At 36.8% G+C, this 18,487-nt stretch overlaps 1 protein-coding gene across 1 annotated transcript; it reads right to left on the reverse strand.

Moving 5' to 3' along the window:
* Window positions 1-15,331: 15,331 nt before the first annotated feature.
* On the reverse strand, window positions 15,332-17,159 carry LOC110879563 (aldehyde oxidase GLOX1). The gene has a single exon (XM_022128036.2). It carries the CDS (start codon window positions 17,115-17,117, stop codon window positions 15,492-15,494), a length of 1,626 nt encoding a protein of 541 aa, XP_021983728.1. The 5' UTR covers window positions 17,118-17,159; the 3' UTR covers window positions 15,332-15,491.
* Between the last annotated feature and the right edge of the window lie 1,328 nt (window positions 17,160-18,487).

Below are 18,487 nucleotides of genomic sequence, written 5' to 3' on the forward strand. Positions count from 1 at the left end.
ACAAGTGCACCAACAAACTCCCCCTTGGCTGTAGCTTTGTCTTTATCTTCTATGGTTGTAGACTCGTCTTGAACTTCGACGGTCTTTGGTCTTCGAGTTATCAAAACTCTGATGTCCTTTCAAGTCTTCAATGTCGGAGGATCTTCAAAGTCTTCACGTCTTGCAAGCAGAGAGTGTATCAACAAACTACCCGTATCATGTAGGAAGTGTGTTGACAAACTCCCCCTTAACATAAGCTCCCCCTTGAGTTATGCTCGTGAAAAGACTTTATCTTTATGAAGTGAGATCCTTGCGGTGTTGATGATGGTCAACGGCAACTCGATCATTTTCATCACTTGAGCGCCTTCTCGTCGTGTCTTCATTCCAGATCTTGTCATCGACCATCTTCTCCTAGCCTTTAGAATCTGCACATGCAAGAAGTCTAAACGCGTAATGAGAACAACTGCTTGGAATATAGTATAAACAAATGACACACGAATGACCATGTCATAATCAAACACCGTCCGACAGTTTGAAAGTTTAATAAATTTATCAATTTTAAATTCTAACTTTCAAAACATGCAAATTTCGACCGTTTATGAAGATTTAGTCAGTTCGGTTTTCAGTCAGGTTTCAGGTACCGAAGACTCGAGCTCCAACATCGTACGATCGAAAATAAAACAGAAATAAAATCTTTTTGGCTTTTATAAAGTTTATATTAAAACACACCTAAAATCTTTTTGGTATTTTTTGAAATTAAAAGACAACAAGTTAAAATCCTTTGAGTGTTATCAAACGACATCACCGCTAATGTCGTGCTGATATGCACCAAACGACGAAACTGTTTAAAAGAAACACACTAAAAGTTAAGCAGTAAATAAATATTTACAGACATTCTTTTTGCGAGTTTCGAGGGTAAGAGAATCATATCAGTGTACGGTCATGCCAAAACACTCTTGTTGTTCAGTTAGTTAATATTAAGATAAGCATCCTATAACAATTATCGGTATTGTTGTCCACTTAAACTCAACTTATCAGATGTAATCATGTTTAGAGGATACGTTAATGTATGGTTTATACTTACCGACCGGTGTTCATCCACATCACGACACATTCCCGTATCAAGGTATGCACGAGAGTTCATCTTACTGGTGAGTATACCAATTATCATCTGTTTGACCGTATAAAATGTGAGATACTCACTTATTTTGATTTGAAAACAAGTCCTATGTGATATAATCACTTATTGATGAGGAACTTGATTTTCGTATGCATGAGGGCACAGGTGCAAGTCCGTGAACAGGTCAGTACTTCCGTACAGCAGAGAGACGAACTTGACACCCGGATAGATGTGATATTTTATCACTTATTTGTTTTGGACATGTGATTGTTTATCACTTATTGAGGTCGAATGCAGTATGTAATATGTACACGTATGTATAGTATCATGGAAGATCTAGACTTGCATCCCCGTTATTTTTCGGTAAAAGATACAACCATGATACCCAGATGATAAGCAGCATAAAGACCGAATATCTCAGAACCTCGGCAATCTATCAAACGAAATTTCGGTACTAAGACCATATGCCAATGAATGGTTCCCACCTGGTCTTCAGTCGATTAAGATTTATATCACCCTGCACACTTTAAAATGATTGTGAGCCTACCGATACATCTTATATAGAGCTGCTTATCGTTTTTCATTTAAGGTTTAAAGAGGTTTGGATAGACCACTGATGTACTATCATTTTCTCTTTTGCTCGCCAGGAAACTCATTTTTGTTTTTCTATTGTTTTTGTGTTTTTGAAATTTTTCGATGTTTTTGGATTTTCAGATTTTTGGATTTACTCCCCCTAAAATCAATAAACTAAGACAAATTTAAAACACAAGGGTATTTACAAAAATGATTTTCCGATGTTGGTTTACTCTTGTGCTTGACCTTAATGCCGTTTACCAAAATTAAGTTTTATCAGAAAAGATTTAACAAATTTTGGAAAAGTGAGTTGGCATGTCGGTAAGCGGTGCGGACCATGACAACATTGATGAATTTCATATTGAAACAATCACGTGTGAGGTGATATTCGAGATCAATGTGTCAGGTCAAAGAGTGCTGTACGAGATAATAACAATTCACAAAGTAGCTTAAATATCGACAAGTATAGGAGAGATTAAGAATTTAAAGGCGTATCCTGCAACTGTTCCGTGCATTGCAAGGAATCTAAGCACTCTCCCAACTGGATATCCACCCGGTGTGGACTTCAAGGTCGAATTTGCAACTACTGAAAAGTCTCTTGACAGCAATAGAATCATAAACCTCCGGGTCCGGCTGGTCTTCCACATTGTACCAGCGAAGGTCTTGACTTTCTCTTTCAGAAATGGTGTGCGGATGTTCAATCCATGCAAAGGCATCGGCACACATTTCACTTCATTCGTTCCTGAGGACCCGATCAAAAACCAGAATGACCAAATTTTTGGCACGATCTTCATTTGGTCGAAGTTTGCAACTTCATTCATCCAAATTTTCCTTTTCTTTTCTCTCTCTCCATCAAAGGCAACAATTTCTTCTGTCGCCTATCTTGTGCAAGGACATTCCACTATCAACAATCCTAAGACTATCAATAGTTCCTCCTGGAACTTCCTGCACACTCACTCAGAGATTAGTTGGAGAGGGGGACCCAAGCCTTCACAGACTTGGGTCGTCCGTCATCATCGAGAATTGTAACATCCATTTCCCGATGATTCGGAATTGATGTAGCTCCCCCTGAAACAGTTACCGGTTTTGGTATCCAAATCTCTTTCTGTTTTTCATGTTTAACATCTGATTTAACAGATTTTGTTTGAATAATCTCCGGTTTTAAAATCTTTTCAACTTCTTTTCTTTGTTTCTTTTTCTGTTTCTTTGCTCGTTGTTTAACAAGACGAGGGTCCTGTTTTGGTGAAACAGATCTTTTATGGTAATTGTTACCATGGGGGGCATCAATTTTTGTCTTTCTTTTGGTGAGATATGGACAATTCTTAATGATGTGTCCATACTCACAGCATTCAAAGCATGATCTCCGCTCAACAAACCTCGGAGTATCATAACTGCAATAGCCGGATGATGAACTTCGTGATCTTGAGGTACTTGGTCCTACATCACAACCGTTTGTGTGTTGTGTATAGTTGCTTTGACTGTTTCTTTTCAAAATTTTACTTTGTTTAACAAAATCCTTATTGGATTTGTTTTTGGAAGTATCAATTTTATCAGTCCCTCTTGATTTCACGAGGTTTATCTTCCGAACCTTTTTCTTGTTTTCGCCCTGTTTGCCTTTACTATTCTCTTGGGCGGCATGATTTTGTTCACGGGGATCATCAACCTTTGCCTTCAGCTTATGAAGATATGGACAATTTCGAATGATATGTCCAATTGTTCCACACTCAAAACAATATCTTCGTTCAACAATCCCCGAAGCATCATGTGTTCTCTTAGCCGATGATGTTGAACTTTGTGAACCCGAGGTACTAGGCTGTGAACTGTTTTGTTCATTTCTTTTCAAAACAGTAGCTTTCTTGACAAAATCTAAGTTAGATTTATTTTCAAACGTTTCAATTTTGTCTGTTCCCGTCGATTTCACAAAGTTAACATTTTTCTTCTTCTTTTGATTCGGCTTCTTCTGGACTTGAGCCGGTGCCTTTCCTTTGGGCTTGGTGTGATTTTGCTGTTTTGGCATTGCTGGTAATTTCTTGTTGCCAAATTGTTTTCGAACTTCAGCCCTTGGGATTGGAGGACACTGTGTAACTGTAACATGTGGTCCTTTCTTCCCCAAAAACTTACTTGTCGAATTTTCAAAGACTTTATCGATTAAGGATTGATTAACGTTCTTAATAGGAAAATCTTTGTCTGAGTAAATTTTATCATCACCAACCAAAGTGTACAGCAAGGTCACACTCTCCGACTCCTTCTCAGACGAGGACTCAGTTGCAACAGTCTTAGCAGGTGTGGCAGGGGGATCACATAGAATGTGATTCTCAAGAGGTATGTCCTCATTTTTGACTACCGCATCAGACTTTGCTGGAGCAGCATCATCAGATTCATCATCTGAAGAATCAGCATCCTCAACCTCAACTGGAGGATCCTGTTTCTGTTCAGCAGTTACAGATGTATCTGTTGACACATTTGAATCTGAGGATACTTCTTTCTGGTATCCGAGTCCTGCTGCAAACTCCTTCACATCAAGAGGAACAGATTGTTCGAAGAACACTCTATCCTCCTCGTCAGGCATCGCATCATAATTGTGTCTCACAGGTGGTGGACATTTCTTATATCCTATGCATGTGACATCCCGTTTTTCTTTCTGAACGTCAATGATGTGATCCAACACATAGCTAGAACTCAAATAGCTATCTAGCTTGAGTTGGATTGCCTCACTTTCCGTTTTTACACAGACCATTTCTTTTTGCATTGTCTCAAGACGTGAGATATACAAATTAATGTCCGTTTGTTTTCTGGAAACCATTTTAGTCAATTCAGTTTTATCTTTCTTTAATGTCTCAATCATTGACTTAAATTCCTTTTCATGGTTTTCGTAAAACATGTTGGCTTCTGTGCATTTGGAAAGGTCCACAGTCAATTTCTGATTGTGGAGAAAAGTCACATCATACTTTTCTTGCAAAGCGTCATGCTTACTTTGCAATTCACACCACTTGGCATTCAATGAAACATGTTTGTCTTGCAAGTCAAACAAACTAGCTTGTAAAGCATCATGTTTACCTTGCAACTCAGACATGTTTGCTTCTAGATCAGCACACTTAACCCTTAATCTAGCACAATTATCACAATCTACAGCAGTGGGTTTATCGGCACATACCTGACTGGAATCACTCTCAGGTGTTGGCCTTTCTGCATCAGAATCAATACCAGATCCATCCTCACTTGAACTTGAAGTTGTATCACCCTCCACTGAAGTTGAAACATCTTCATCTGAACTTCTAACATGTTCAGAGCTGTCATCATTCCCCGAGGATCCACCATTGCTGACATCTTTGACAATTTCAGCATACAACGCCGTTTTTGTCTGACTACTGTTCTTGGGATTAAGAAATGACGATTCTACAGTAGAATAATGGTGTTGTACGGCAACTGGGGGTAATGGATTTCCATACATGTCTGTGGTGGGAGGCGGCTTTACAGGAACTTGTATTGGATTGCTAAAACAATCTGTTGTTGTTATTTTCGGTTCACTTTGCCTTTGATTGGTAACTGATGCCCACATTTCTGCAGTAATTCGAGGGGGTGTGGGAGGTTCGGCCCATGATGGAGATGACCTTGTATTCATGTATTTTCCATCGTCTGGAGCCGGTGTACCCCACCATGTAGGAGTAACACCTGAACTTGTATATTTTCCACTGTCTGGAGCAGGATTCCACCAACTCGGATTCATGATTGATAAGCAAAATAAATGCTAAGTGGATAATCCGAGAGATCACACAGCCGAACGATCCTGTTCGAAAGATCTGAAATCACAGAAACTTGTTAACAATAAACAGACCACACTTCGAAAGATCAAATCTTGTTCGAAGGATCAACAGTGCTCGAAAGATTACTGTTGAGTCTTGAACAATAATTTCGAAAGATTCAAGAACTCGAAGAACTCGAAGGATTCCCTTTTGAAAGATCCTTATCTTTCGAGTTAAATATTCTTATCTTTCGTATAGCTGACTTTCGAAAGATCACACTTGTTCGAATGATCAACAGTGTTCGAAAGATCACTGTTGACTTTCGAGCAATGGCTTCGAAGGATTCAAAATCTCGAAAGATTCACACTTGAAAGATCCTTATCTTTCGAGATAAATCCTTATCTTTCGAACAACTATCTTTCGAACAACTATCTTTCGAAAAGATTCCCTTATCGAAAGATATGTTTCGGACTCAGGAGGACTACTCGAAAGATGTTTATCTATCGAGCTGTCTCTGAACGAAGGATGGTCTTTCGATGTCGAAGGATATCTTTCGAAGTCGAAGGATATCTTTCGAATGTGCACTGACACACTGACACAGATGTGACGGGTTGGTGAAAAGGTGATGGGTAGGTAAGTCAACTTTCGGCAGAAAGGTATGGCAGGCTGACAACTTTCCCACCAACCAAGATTTTGAAAAATAATTTCCCCAAAAAGGAAACCTTAACCCAGAAACCGGTGACCGGAACCTTAACCGGAATATTGCCGGAATTCACCAAATCACTCAAAAACAAGTTTTCAAGTTACCCAACCCACTTTAAACACTCCCGGTTAGTTTAGACACGTTTTTACTCAAAGAAAATGCAAGAAACTCAGTAAAAACAGGTGCAAAACCAAGTGTTTCAACACACCAAAACTTGTAAAAACCCGGTTTTAAACAAGGTAAAGAGCCAAGCTCTGATACCACTTGTAGGTCCCTATCCGGTGGATGACGAACCTAAACCTTGTTATACAAACCTACTAGCGAGTGCGGAATCCAAGCTAGCAAGCAAACCGAGTTAGTAGCAAGTAGAGAAACAAACACACAAGTTCACCGATTAACACAACTTGTATTAATGCAATGAGGGTTCGGTTACAAGCTCAATGTTTACAGAAATGTTCTATAAACTCTCTAAGTGTGTGAGTGTTTCGGACAGGATGCTCTCAACTCTCTATCTCTCGGTGTGACTATCTGTGTGCATCCTCTCTTCTGTCCTCAACACTGCATGGGTATATATACCCGAAACATCTGATGCCTGATCGAAGGATCCGATAGATGGTCCGAAGGATCATCTATCGAAGACAAGTATTCGAAGGATAAGCAGGGACCTCGAAAGATCATCTTTCGAGGTCTAATCATTCGAGCATATCTTTCGATGAGATCGAAGGATCCACATCATCCTTCGATCTCTAGTCCTTCGAGGCAGTACATCTTTCAACTTTTACCAACTGTTGTCCAAGTCAAACCGGAGGATGGTTGACTTGGTCAACTTACAACACAAGAACAGGACATCGTTTACATCGTGACCGAATACAGACAAAGTACAGACACAAGTGCACCAACAATTTGAATAAGATTCAAAAATTCAAAGATATAATATGATGTGTCGGTTATCAGGAGGTTAAACTGTGGCTACATTGAAGGGAAAGAGATGATTGGTCTTTATGTTAGAATGATAGAAAATTAAATTTTAAACTTTCACTTTATGATTATTTTATATCTTAAGGTCTGTTTGGTATGGGTAATGGAATAGACGGGGGAATAGAATGGTGGAATGGATGAGGTAATGGAATTGATCATTACCATTTCATGTCTTGTTTGGTTACCATGTACAAATGGAATGAACAATTACCTTTTCTTGTTTGGTATGAGAAAAAAGACGAAGGAATAAAATTAGATGGCGGTGGTCGTGATGAGCGATGATGGTGCGTGGTGCTAGGTGTCAGTTGTAGCGGCGGCGGTGGTGGTGGTGGATGACGGTGGAGGTAGGTGGCGGCGGTGGCGATGGTGGTGGTGATCGGAGCTCGTAATGGCAATGGTGGCGGCGATGATCGAAGGTGGCAGTGGCGACGGTGGGTGGCGGGGACGGAGGTGGGTGGTGGCGGTAGGTGGTGGCAGCGGCGGTGGCGGGTGGCGGCGGAGGTGGGTGACGGCAGCGGATGACGATGGTAGTGGTGGTGGTGGGTGGTGGTAGCAACGTTGGTGGGTTGTGGTGTTGATAATGAAAGATGAAGAGGGAATGAAATGGAAAAAAACAGGGGAGACGAAATGAATGATTTTGAGGGAATGAAATGCATTTTGGAATGGACGATTCCATTCCATCGACCAACCAAACACTCTTTTTTTCATTCCCTCACAATGGTCCATTCCATTCCACCACTCATTCCTTTATACCAAACACTACCTTAGTATCCCGCGTTTTAATATCATCTTTATATCTCGTGGAAAGTACTTTTTTTATACCAAATAATAATAATAATAATAATAATAATAATAATAATAATAATAATAATAATAATAATTATATATATATATTGTTCATAAACTATGATGAAAAATAACTTTATTTTTATAATAATATATAGCTTTTTATTATTGTTTTTATTTAATATATTATTGTTATTGTTTTTATTTAATATATTATAATAGTTTATTGTTATATTTACTTTTAATAACATATTTTTATTTTCTTCCTTTGTTTAAAATCATATATTTTCTTTACCATTTTTTTAATAATTCTTTTTTTAGAACATATTATTAATGAACTATAATGAATAGTAACTTTATTTTTATAATAATATATAGCTTTTTGTTATTGTTTTATTTAATATATTATAATAGTTTATTGTTATATTTACTTTTAATCACATATTTTTATTTTCTTCCTTTGTTTAAAATCATATATTTTCTATACCATTTTTTAATAATTCTTTTTTTAGAACATATATTAATGTATCAATTAATTTGATATTTCTTTAATAATTTACGTTTATAACCTTTTTTCTAAAAACTTAAGTACGTGGTTGTTCTTCATTTTTTTATCTTTTTTTTTTCTTCCTTTTTTTATAATCATATATTTTCTTTACCATTTTTTTAATAATTCTTTATTTTCTTTTTTTAGATCAAATATTAATTTATCAATTAATTTGATACTTTTTTAATAATTTATGTTTATTACTTTTTTCTAAAAAATTTAGTATGTAGTTGTGCTTATTTTTTATCTCGACATCCCGTTATAAGTTTTGTTAAAAACGAAGTTGTACTCAAAATAACGTATTTATTTGGTATTATAAAACCGTATGATGATAAGCTAAACCGTTCTAATGGTTTGACTTTCTAAACAACATGCTTTATTTTCAAGTTACGTTTGTTTTACCTTATCGTTTGCTCAGTTTTTCGCCGCAACGCGCGACGTCCAAAAAAAAAAAACTAGTAATAATAATAATACTTTTAATCAAGTAAATTGTTAGTTGTATTAATGCTTTGTGTTACATTTGTTTTAATATATACTGTGTATTTACAAATTTTCATCTAAAATACATTATACTTATACAGTGTATATAAATATTCTTCGTTCTCATGTCTTATACCTTGTATGTAAACAAACCAACAATAGGGCCTTTTCTCATTCAGAAACTTAAGGATATCTCGTACGTTGAGTTGAAATTAATTTCTCGGGGGATTTTACTCTAAAAATCTTAAAATATACGCATCTCGTAGCTAGCTTAAAAAATATGAACTGTTTAAGGCGTCATATATAAAAAATGTCAACTGTTAAAGGTGTTGTGTATTTAAGAAGGCCAACACAACTAAGAAATTTCCGTAAGGTCATATATTTGCAATCATTTTCTAAACAAAAAACCATACATGCATCTATATACATCTATACAGTACTCATCAAGATTATCCCCATTTATATTATCATTGATCATTTTGTGACAAAAAATTATCAAGAACACAAACTTTGTAATTGCCCTTTTTCGTATGGAATGTTATTTGGACCCGAAAAAAAAAAAAACACAAACTTATAAATTATTATTAATATATCTCATACAAATGTCATATCCGATCATACATGTCATAATAATGTTTGCAACCCCATTTTCTTTTAAAATTTTTAGTATTTGGGATGGTTTGCAACCCGAATTTATTTTGAGTTTTGATTTTACTATTATTGATTCATTAGTTTTTATTTTGAACTTACTTTTTGAGGATTTTAAACGTTAAGACGTTAACAAAAATTAGAGATTAGTATGCGACAGACTTGGATACAAGAAAGAAAAAGAAATGAAAAAGGAAACGAAGTATGCTAGGTACGTGGTTGTTCATAGACACAATGCAAGGAATGAGAAATATAATAAAAAATGATAGTGTTTTTAGCGATCGGAATTGATTAATTGGAGCTAGAACTACATCTAATCATTGGCGGGAGGAAGCAACCTAAATTTTAATGTTGTTCTATGGACCAAGTATACGTATAGATTTCTTTTTCTATTAAATTATTACAAGCAAACAGTTAGAATAAAAAAAAGGAAGCAACCTATTCCGAATGTCAAACACCACCAAATTACCAGCAGCTACCTAATAAGGCTTGAGGGTGTGGGATGGAATCCTTAGGGGCTTTATCAAGACACGTTAGTGTCACCTAGGATCCACGTCAGCCATGGGGTTTTATAACGTCCTCCTTTAACTTGTAGGGTGTTGGATAAAGCCTCATATTGAACAAAATTAAAAAAAGATTTGATTGGATGAAATCAGGTGGGCCCCACTCGATCATGCAAATGGAGCTCGTTACCATGGTGAAGCCGGGCCTATAGCGCCCCGTCGTAATCCGTTCGGTGTGTGTGTGTGGGGGGGGTGGCACCATCAGGCGCTATCGCGACTGAGTTGGCAGGGGTGGCGGCCTAAGGATGATCAATCTTGATTCCTTTATAAAAGGGCATGCATGAGGTTTATATATATCTATATAAATAGGGGACCGCTAAAATGAAAACCACCTCCAGTTGTAAGAACCGTGAGAACTACACCGTACGGGGCGAGGTGGACAATTTTTTTTTTTTTCATAAACGTAGATGCGTTTATTATAAACACATTTGTAAAAAAATTCAAAAAAAAAAAATGCCGTGTGTGTAGTTTTGAGCACCACAAGTTTGTGTTTTACGGGTACCGTAAATTTTATAAAATTTACGGTACCCGTAAAACACAAACTTGTGTAGCTCAAAACTAGACACACGACATTTTTTTTTTTGAATTTTTTTACAAATGTGTTTATAATACACGCATATACGTTTATGAAAAAAAATTTGGTCCACCTCGCCCCGGATCAAAAAGTTCTCACGGTTCTTACAACTGGAGGTGGTTTTCATTTTAGCGGTCCCCTACATATATATATATATATATATATATATATATATATATATATATATATATATATATATATATATATATATATATATATATATATATATATATATATATATATATATATATATATATATATATAGGGTAAAGATCCTGTAAAAAGTGTTCAAAGTGTAAGAAGTGTGAGAAGGGTATTATAACACTATATATAATACTATATAACACCATATAAACACAGTATAACAATATGTAACACCATATAATACCATATAACACTATGTAACACTATATATCATTATATAACAAATATAACACTATACATCTATCATAGACATGCTATCAGACAACCTATAGTGTTATATTTATTATATAATGATATATAGTGTTACATAGTGTTATATGGTATTATATGGTGTTACATATTGTTATACGATGTTTATATGGTGTTATATAGTATTATATATAGTGTTATAATACACTTCTCACACTTTTTACACTTTGAGCACTTTTTACCGGATCCTCTACCTATATATATATATATATATATATATATATATATATATATATATAGTTAACGTTCGTTTTGCTCCCTTTGGTTTGGTCATTTTAACGGTTTTGCTCCAATAGTTTAAAAATAGCCATTTTCCTCCGTGATCTTTCGAGTTTGTCGTCAGTTTGCTTCTTGTCTCTAACTCAGTTAAAAAGTTCAATAAAAAGTAGTGATATTTCGATAGTTTACCCCTGGCTCTAACTCAATTAAAACGTTTAGTTAAAAGTCGCGGTAGTCGTGGTCGGCATGTGGTAGTTGTAGGTGGTGGTGGATGGTGGTGGCCTGTAGTGTTGATGCAGATTTTGTGTCCGATGCTTGTCGAATAGATTAGTTTTATTTTACGCTGAATTTGTAATAGTTAGTGAAACGGTCTATCGAACGTGTATAGACCCGCTCGTTTGAAGTGGTCAAACGAGAGGGTTATTCGGTTGACCGTGTGTGTTTGCAAGACAAGGGGTGTGACTATAAATAGAAAACCCTTGCCATTTCAAACACTTGGAGATTTTAGGAGGTTTGAGACCTCACCAGGGAGAGATCACCACTTGGTCTCTCCCCGGATGTATACTCCTTTGGTATTAGTTCGGTTGTCTTGTAACCGGGCCGATTTGTAATGTTCTATTACCGATTAATACAAAGAAGTTTGTTTATACATCTCTAATCTCTCCCGTCTTGAACCGATCTCACACTAATCACGGTTTTGGTCCCGAAACACGGTCCTACATGTAGAAAGAGTGGTTGGAAAGATGGGGATTAGAAAAGAATTACTTATATACATGTAAATAAACAAGTTCTAGGTTTTTTAGATGAAAAGACTTACATGCCCTTGCTTTTATCTATAAAATTACCAAAATACACTTCTAGTTAATCGATTTTTTGATGGAGTTAGAGGCGGGGAGCAAAATGACGATAAGTTAGAAAAATTGTAACACTCCAAATTTCGTAGAACACGTTATAATGTTTAATTCGCAATGAGTTAGCGAAAAGAAATGGTAAACATGAAATTCTACCATTATTAAGGTTTAGCAAAGTTAGTGTGTAAATATGAGGTAAAGTGATATATTTTAAAAAGGTAAGGGACTAGATGTGTAATTATGTTATAAAGTTGATAAAAAAAAAGAAACCAGACTTTGAGTCTGGTGTGCGATCGAGAGAAGGGCCAGGGAACTCTTTCCCTCTCATAAACCCTAAGTCACTAAAATTCCATCAATTAAAGGCGAAATTAGCAAGGAATCGGATGCACGAGCAAGGCATTTTGATGTACTAAGTGTTCTTAACCTCAAGTAAGTGAAATTTCATGATTTGGTGATGTTTGATTTTGTGGGTTTAGTAAAATTCGTGAATATAATGCATTAATTGGTATGATTAATGGTTGATATGGTTGTTAAAACATCAAGAAATGCTAAATCTTGAATATGAGAGTGGTTTAGGGCAAAACCCATTTGCATGACAAAAGATGGTTAAGAATTTGTGAAGTTCTACATGCTAATTAGGTTGGTGTTGGTGAAATTGTTAGGAGTAATTGATTTAGAACTATGTGCTCATGATTAGAATGGTAGATTTCAAGTTAGTAGGATGTTTATGTTAATCAATGAGTGAAGTATGGAAATTGTGCTTAAGATGCTTGTACATTGTGCATAAACTGTGGTACGCACGCCAAGTGCTTGATGAAATGCTTAGGTGAGTTTGATATATGAGATTGTATGCAATGAATCGATGAATACGCATAGAAGGTGTTAATAAAGTAATTGATAGTGAACTAGCTTGAATAATATGCTTTAGATGGAATTCATATGAGAATTCAGGTTGAATGTATGCTTTGATCAAAATCATGCATTTTGGGGATTTTACCTTGTACTTGTGTGGTGTGACGGCCATCATGGCTTTGGTTATTTGTCTAATGGTGATTAAGAGGTGAACATGTACAAAATGTAAAAAAAAAACTTGCTAGATAATTATACGACACACATGATGGTAGGTTGATTTGATTGAACTACGAATAGTGTAGTAACAAGCCTATGCCTTATGAATGTTAGTGGTGACCAATGAAAGTCAAGGTGACATAGGAATAGAATGATTGATACGAGGAATGATCATGTATACTAACAATGTTGAAATATGATGGAATGAAAAGATATGCGTCGTATTAGCAAGGGATCAAGCATGGAAAGCTAACGGGTCAAGAGGAGACAAGGAAGGGAATACGAAAACGGACGCTCAAGGTAAGTGATTCCGTAATCACTTCTTAGTTGTTTATGTAATGTTATATGCGATTTAGTTATATGTGATAATTGAGGTCGAATAGGGATGAATTGTATGATGTCAATGAAGTATTAAACGGATCTTAGTTTTGATCCGAGCAAGGTAGGTGTGATTAAGAAATTGTAGCTAAGTAGTGGAATTGGTTACTTATGTAAGGAATTCCTTTGTTATTAAGGATAGAGCATAGTTGACTAAAATGCCCTTGATAGGTATATCGGGCAAACGACCTTAGAAGTCGTTTGGAAACGAGCTATTCGATTAGAGTAATGTCTTGGAAAAATATGAAAGCGAAGTATAGGGTTTGGTATGTCATAGTCCACTTAATGCGCAAATACCCATAACGGGTCAAAAATAAGCCTTTGAGCGAAAATGGGTTAAGAGGATGCAAGACGTCCGAGAATTTAATCTTTTATGATAGGTGCCAATGAAATTATTAAAGTTCATATGAGATTGAGGTCAAATAAACAGATTATGTTGATAAATGCACGAACGGGTCAAATAGTTAGAAAATGATAATATGTCGAATGCACGTAAGTTAAGAATTTCCTTAATCCGGAGGTAGGATTTTAAGTTAATATGATAGAATGTGAATTTACAAGCATATAGGAAGAAACGGGAGGTTAAACGGGTAAACGGTTCAAAAGTTATGCGAGTTTTAGTGCGTTCGAATGACGAAAACAACACAGCAGGAAAACTAATTTTCGAGAGGTCGTAGCCTACGCCCAAGTAGGCCGTCGCCTACGACCCCTGGAAAGTCAGTTTTTGCTGACGGGTTATTTTGCTGCCTACGGAGGTTTTTGGCTACGTGTAAATGTAAGGGCCGTCGCCTACGACCCCTAGGGCCGTCGCCGACGCCCTCCCCATGTCCAAAAAGCTGAAATGTAGTTATTTATGTTAATTGTGCATCGTAGGCTTCGGTATATTACCCGTGGTCTATGGCGAGCCTTCCAATCATGATTTCGAGTGTTCCCTTGACGCTTATGAGTTGTAAACCTAAGTCTAAGACCCATGTAAATATTGAATGATTATGTAAAGATGTAGGAAAGGTATGTACGTATGTAGTTGTGTATGTATGTATGTATGTGTAAAGACATGTATGAGTGTATGCACGTAAGTAAGGTTGTAGGAAAGGAGGATATCCGACTTGGTCTTCATTCCCAGAGACTAAATAAACACATAAACAAATAATACCCTAAATGCAACATGCAATGTTTGTTTATACATTACAAATTAAACGGAACAAACATGTCCGATCCAAGTTGGATAGGAGGATATCCGACTTGGTCTTCATTCCGTTAGAGGGTCGAACCGAACGTGCCGCGTCCACACAAAAATGTATCAACAGACAATCTAGGTATGGCCTTTCCATCACAAATGAAGTTTTTACCAAGTTAGAAAATACTGATTATAAAAAGTTTTTACAATAAATTAGTAAATCGCGCGAAGAATGTGAAGTAAATATTTATAAATCGATTAAAAGCAATTTAGAAAAACGTGTAGAAGAATTAAGAAACAACTATTTAAAAAATTAATACAGTTCAATAAAACTTATGGCGGAATCGAGATAATTGTATTAAAAAATTAACAAATTTGCTTCGGAGGTGACAAAGAACCAAAGGAAACTATGCTAACTTTTTTTACTACGCTAGAAATGTGACCTGCTGATTAGATCTTTTAGTTGATAGTAGAGGTAACGATTTCATGAATTGGCAAACAAACAATCTCGATATACCAATTTATTAGGTCACATATACAATTGAAATATATCAACAACAAATAAATGTTCCCAAGGGAAAAACCTTGAAAATGGAATAAATAAACCATAAACAACTGCGGGAGCAAAACCATTAGTGCTTTGGATGATTTTTATCGTTGCATTCGGACCCAAATGCCCGAGCTTGGAATTTCTTTATGAACCAGATAGAGTAGATAATGACCCGCGGGTGCAAAGTTACCCGATGGAGGTGCCGTCACACCTACTCTATAGGTAGACCTTCCGAGAGCTTTGGTAGAGTTAGCGCTGTCGAGAACCAACAACCTTTGATTCATAGATAACGAGTGTGTGTTAAATGAAGGAGACACCATTGTCACGCTGACCGAATTCAGATCTACAGGTCCTGGTACCATAAATGTAACAGCGATCCGTTTTCCATAGCGTATCTTAGTTTTAGTCTTGGGTGATAAAATCCTGGGGCGTGAAGAAGAAGAGCTTGGATCCAAATAAGAAGGAGAAAATGCCTCCAGGCTTAGTTCGGTTGGATACAGCACGTTGGTGAACACATATTTGTCGTGAGGGTTGCTTCCACCAACAAGAACCCGACCATCTCGCAGTAGGACCGCTGTGGAATGGTACACTCTTGGTTTTGTGCTTGGATTTTGCACCTCAAATCTAGACCCAATTTGGTTATCAGGTCTATAAGTTACAGGGCTGAGAACGGGGTTCCTACCAAGCTCCCACCCGGCAACCCCTGCTGAGGCACCGTTGATGATCAAGACATGGCCGTTGGGAAGTAACAACATGTCACCCATGACTCGAGCCAAAGGCATTGTTTCCATGACCCACTGAGGATTGGGGTCGGATATTCTAATCCGCCCGCACGTATCTAATGCTCCGTCAAATCTTCCATTATTTGCATTAGCAAATGCTCCTTTGGGCGCGCCCCCACAAACCAACACTTCAACGGATTCGGCAACCCCCTCTTTCATTCTCAAAGGGAGTAGTACCGAAGAGCCAGTGCTCGGGTAGTTCCTTGGTTGCCCGCCGGGCATTGTCGGGTAGGTCTTGACAACTTGGTTCTTAGAGTAGTTGAATAAAATGGCACGGTTATTGGCAAAAACAAACAAGTTCCCGTCTGGATAGAGAAACACAAATGGGTATAAATTATTCTCAACATTGGGGTCATTCGTCTGGACCAAAAACGGAAAGCTGGGAGAGTTCTCGGTGGCCGACATCTTTGGGTAGAATTCATAGTTAAATGCCTGACGACCGCCGATGATAATTTGTCGCCCGTCAGGCAATAGGTGATTTGTTGCATACCACCTCTGTTGGTTCAACCCATTTGATATCTCTTGCCAGTCACATGTGGCACATGATTTATAAATCCTGACCCTACGGTAACCGTCAGCCCATCCTCCGGTCTGGACTAAGCTGCCGTCAGGCATTAATGTTCCTGAAGAACACCATACGTTGGTGAGCACCATGAGCGGTCGTATAGTATTGGAACCGACATCATACTCGACGGAGTGGGCAGAGCAGTCGGTGGAGTTAGGGCGGCACTTGCCATTTGGAAGAGAGATGTTGGAGATTCCAAAGTCGGTACGATCATACATTACAACACGGTCGTTGGGAAGGAGCTGCATGTGCATGGCTGAGATGCCAATGCTTGGGAGGAGGACGGACCATGATCCACCAGCAGCAGCTGGACACAATGGGGCATGAAGGAGGAGGATAACTGAAAGGAGAAGATGGTGATAGAGGAGGGTGCTGGTCATGATATTTCCAGTTGATGTTTGTTCTTTCTTTTTTTGGATTGTTAGTCAGGTTATTGTGTGTGCTGGATATGATGTGATGATGGAGATTGCTCCCTTTAAATACTAGTTCATGCACTCCAAAGTCAATGAGTTAAATATATATAGTTTCTAGTTCCGTTAAAAAGTTAATTTGTATCTTTCAACATGTTAATGCTATGTTTGTTGGTGTGTAGTATTAAAATCATTAAGATGTTGGGTTCAGTTCATCAGCTTAATCATTGACCTTAGAAGTAATGATTTATGTAAAGTCAATTTCAGTATCATTTGTATAAATAATATCATCTGCTTATTCTACAAGAATAAAATCAGAATTTGTTAGGTAAGGTTAACATTCTTGATCCTTAATCAAAGATATGATATATGTACTTAATTAATTAACATTGTCTTATAGAGATTATCGTTTAATTTTTAACTAACAGCTCTTTGAACAGGGTACGTTCTAGGAAAGTCAGTAGGACTTGGTGGCTTTAGAGGAATAAAAGAAAATTAATGGATCTTGTTTTATTGATGTTGTTGTGCTTGATTATGTGGATTTCTTATCTTACCAACCACTGCTATGAATTAGAACATTGATTACATTAGCAAATCATAAGCCAACACCACCATTTGCAGGTTACGTATATGAAACTATAGATTTTGAGCATACAAGTTGAAGTGATGTATAATGCATATTGCATTAAGAGGATTTGATGTACGTGTAGCGACTCTGTAATTTTAGTTAGTTAAGCTAGTTATTTTTGCTCTAATACAAGACGAATGTTTCTGTTTATATAATATTTGAGGCATACATGTATTTTAATACATTACCTAATTAAACTAAACCGATGGATAACGAGATGCATGTCCCTTATAAAGGGAATCGAGTGTATGATCATGTTTATTTGGTAGGTATTGGTAATTTGGTGGTGTTTGACATTTGGAACATTTCTTTTAAATTCTAATTCTTTGCTGAGGGATATTACAGAAAATGAAATTATGGATACATGCATAGTGTGTCCGTGGAACATTATATATGAACTAGCAAAACAACGTGTGCTATTATTGTGATTTAAAATAAAGAGGTTTGCTTCCTCAAACTCCAACGTAATAAACAGTATCATTAGATTATTATCATTCCCATTCCATACCCAACAACCACCAATAACAAATTAATTGTTTTCTTTCTCTTCCATGTTTTATAAGAAATGACAAACTGAGAAAAGGAGGAAAAAACCAAAGAAAAGAAGATAGAAGGGATTGAAAAAGAGTCATAACCCATTAGGGACGCATCCTGTTTATTAACTTAGTGGTATATTTTATAACCAAAAGGTAATTAGGAGTTTAAAATTCTA

This window comes from Helianthus annuus, chromosome 9 (assembly GCF_002127325.2).
Source record: "Helianthus annuus cultivar XRQ/B chromosome 9, HanXRQr2.0-SUNRISE, whole genome shotgun sequence".
NCBI lineage: Eukaryota > Viridiplantae > Streptophyta > Magnoliopsida > Asterales > Asteraceae > Helianthus > Helianthus annuus.

Bases quoted from the DNA above. Each gene is read 5' to 3' on its own strand.
- LOC110879563 (XM_022128036.2), bottom strand. From the start codon at position 17,117: ATGACCAGCACCCTCCTCTATCACCATCTTCTCCTTTCAGTTATCCTC.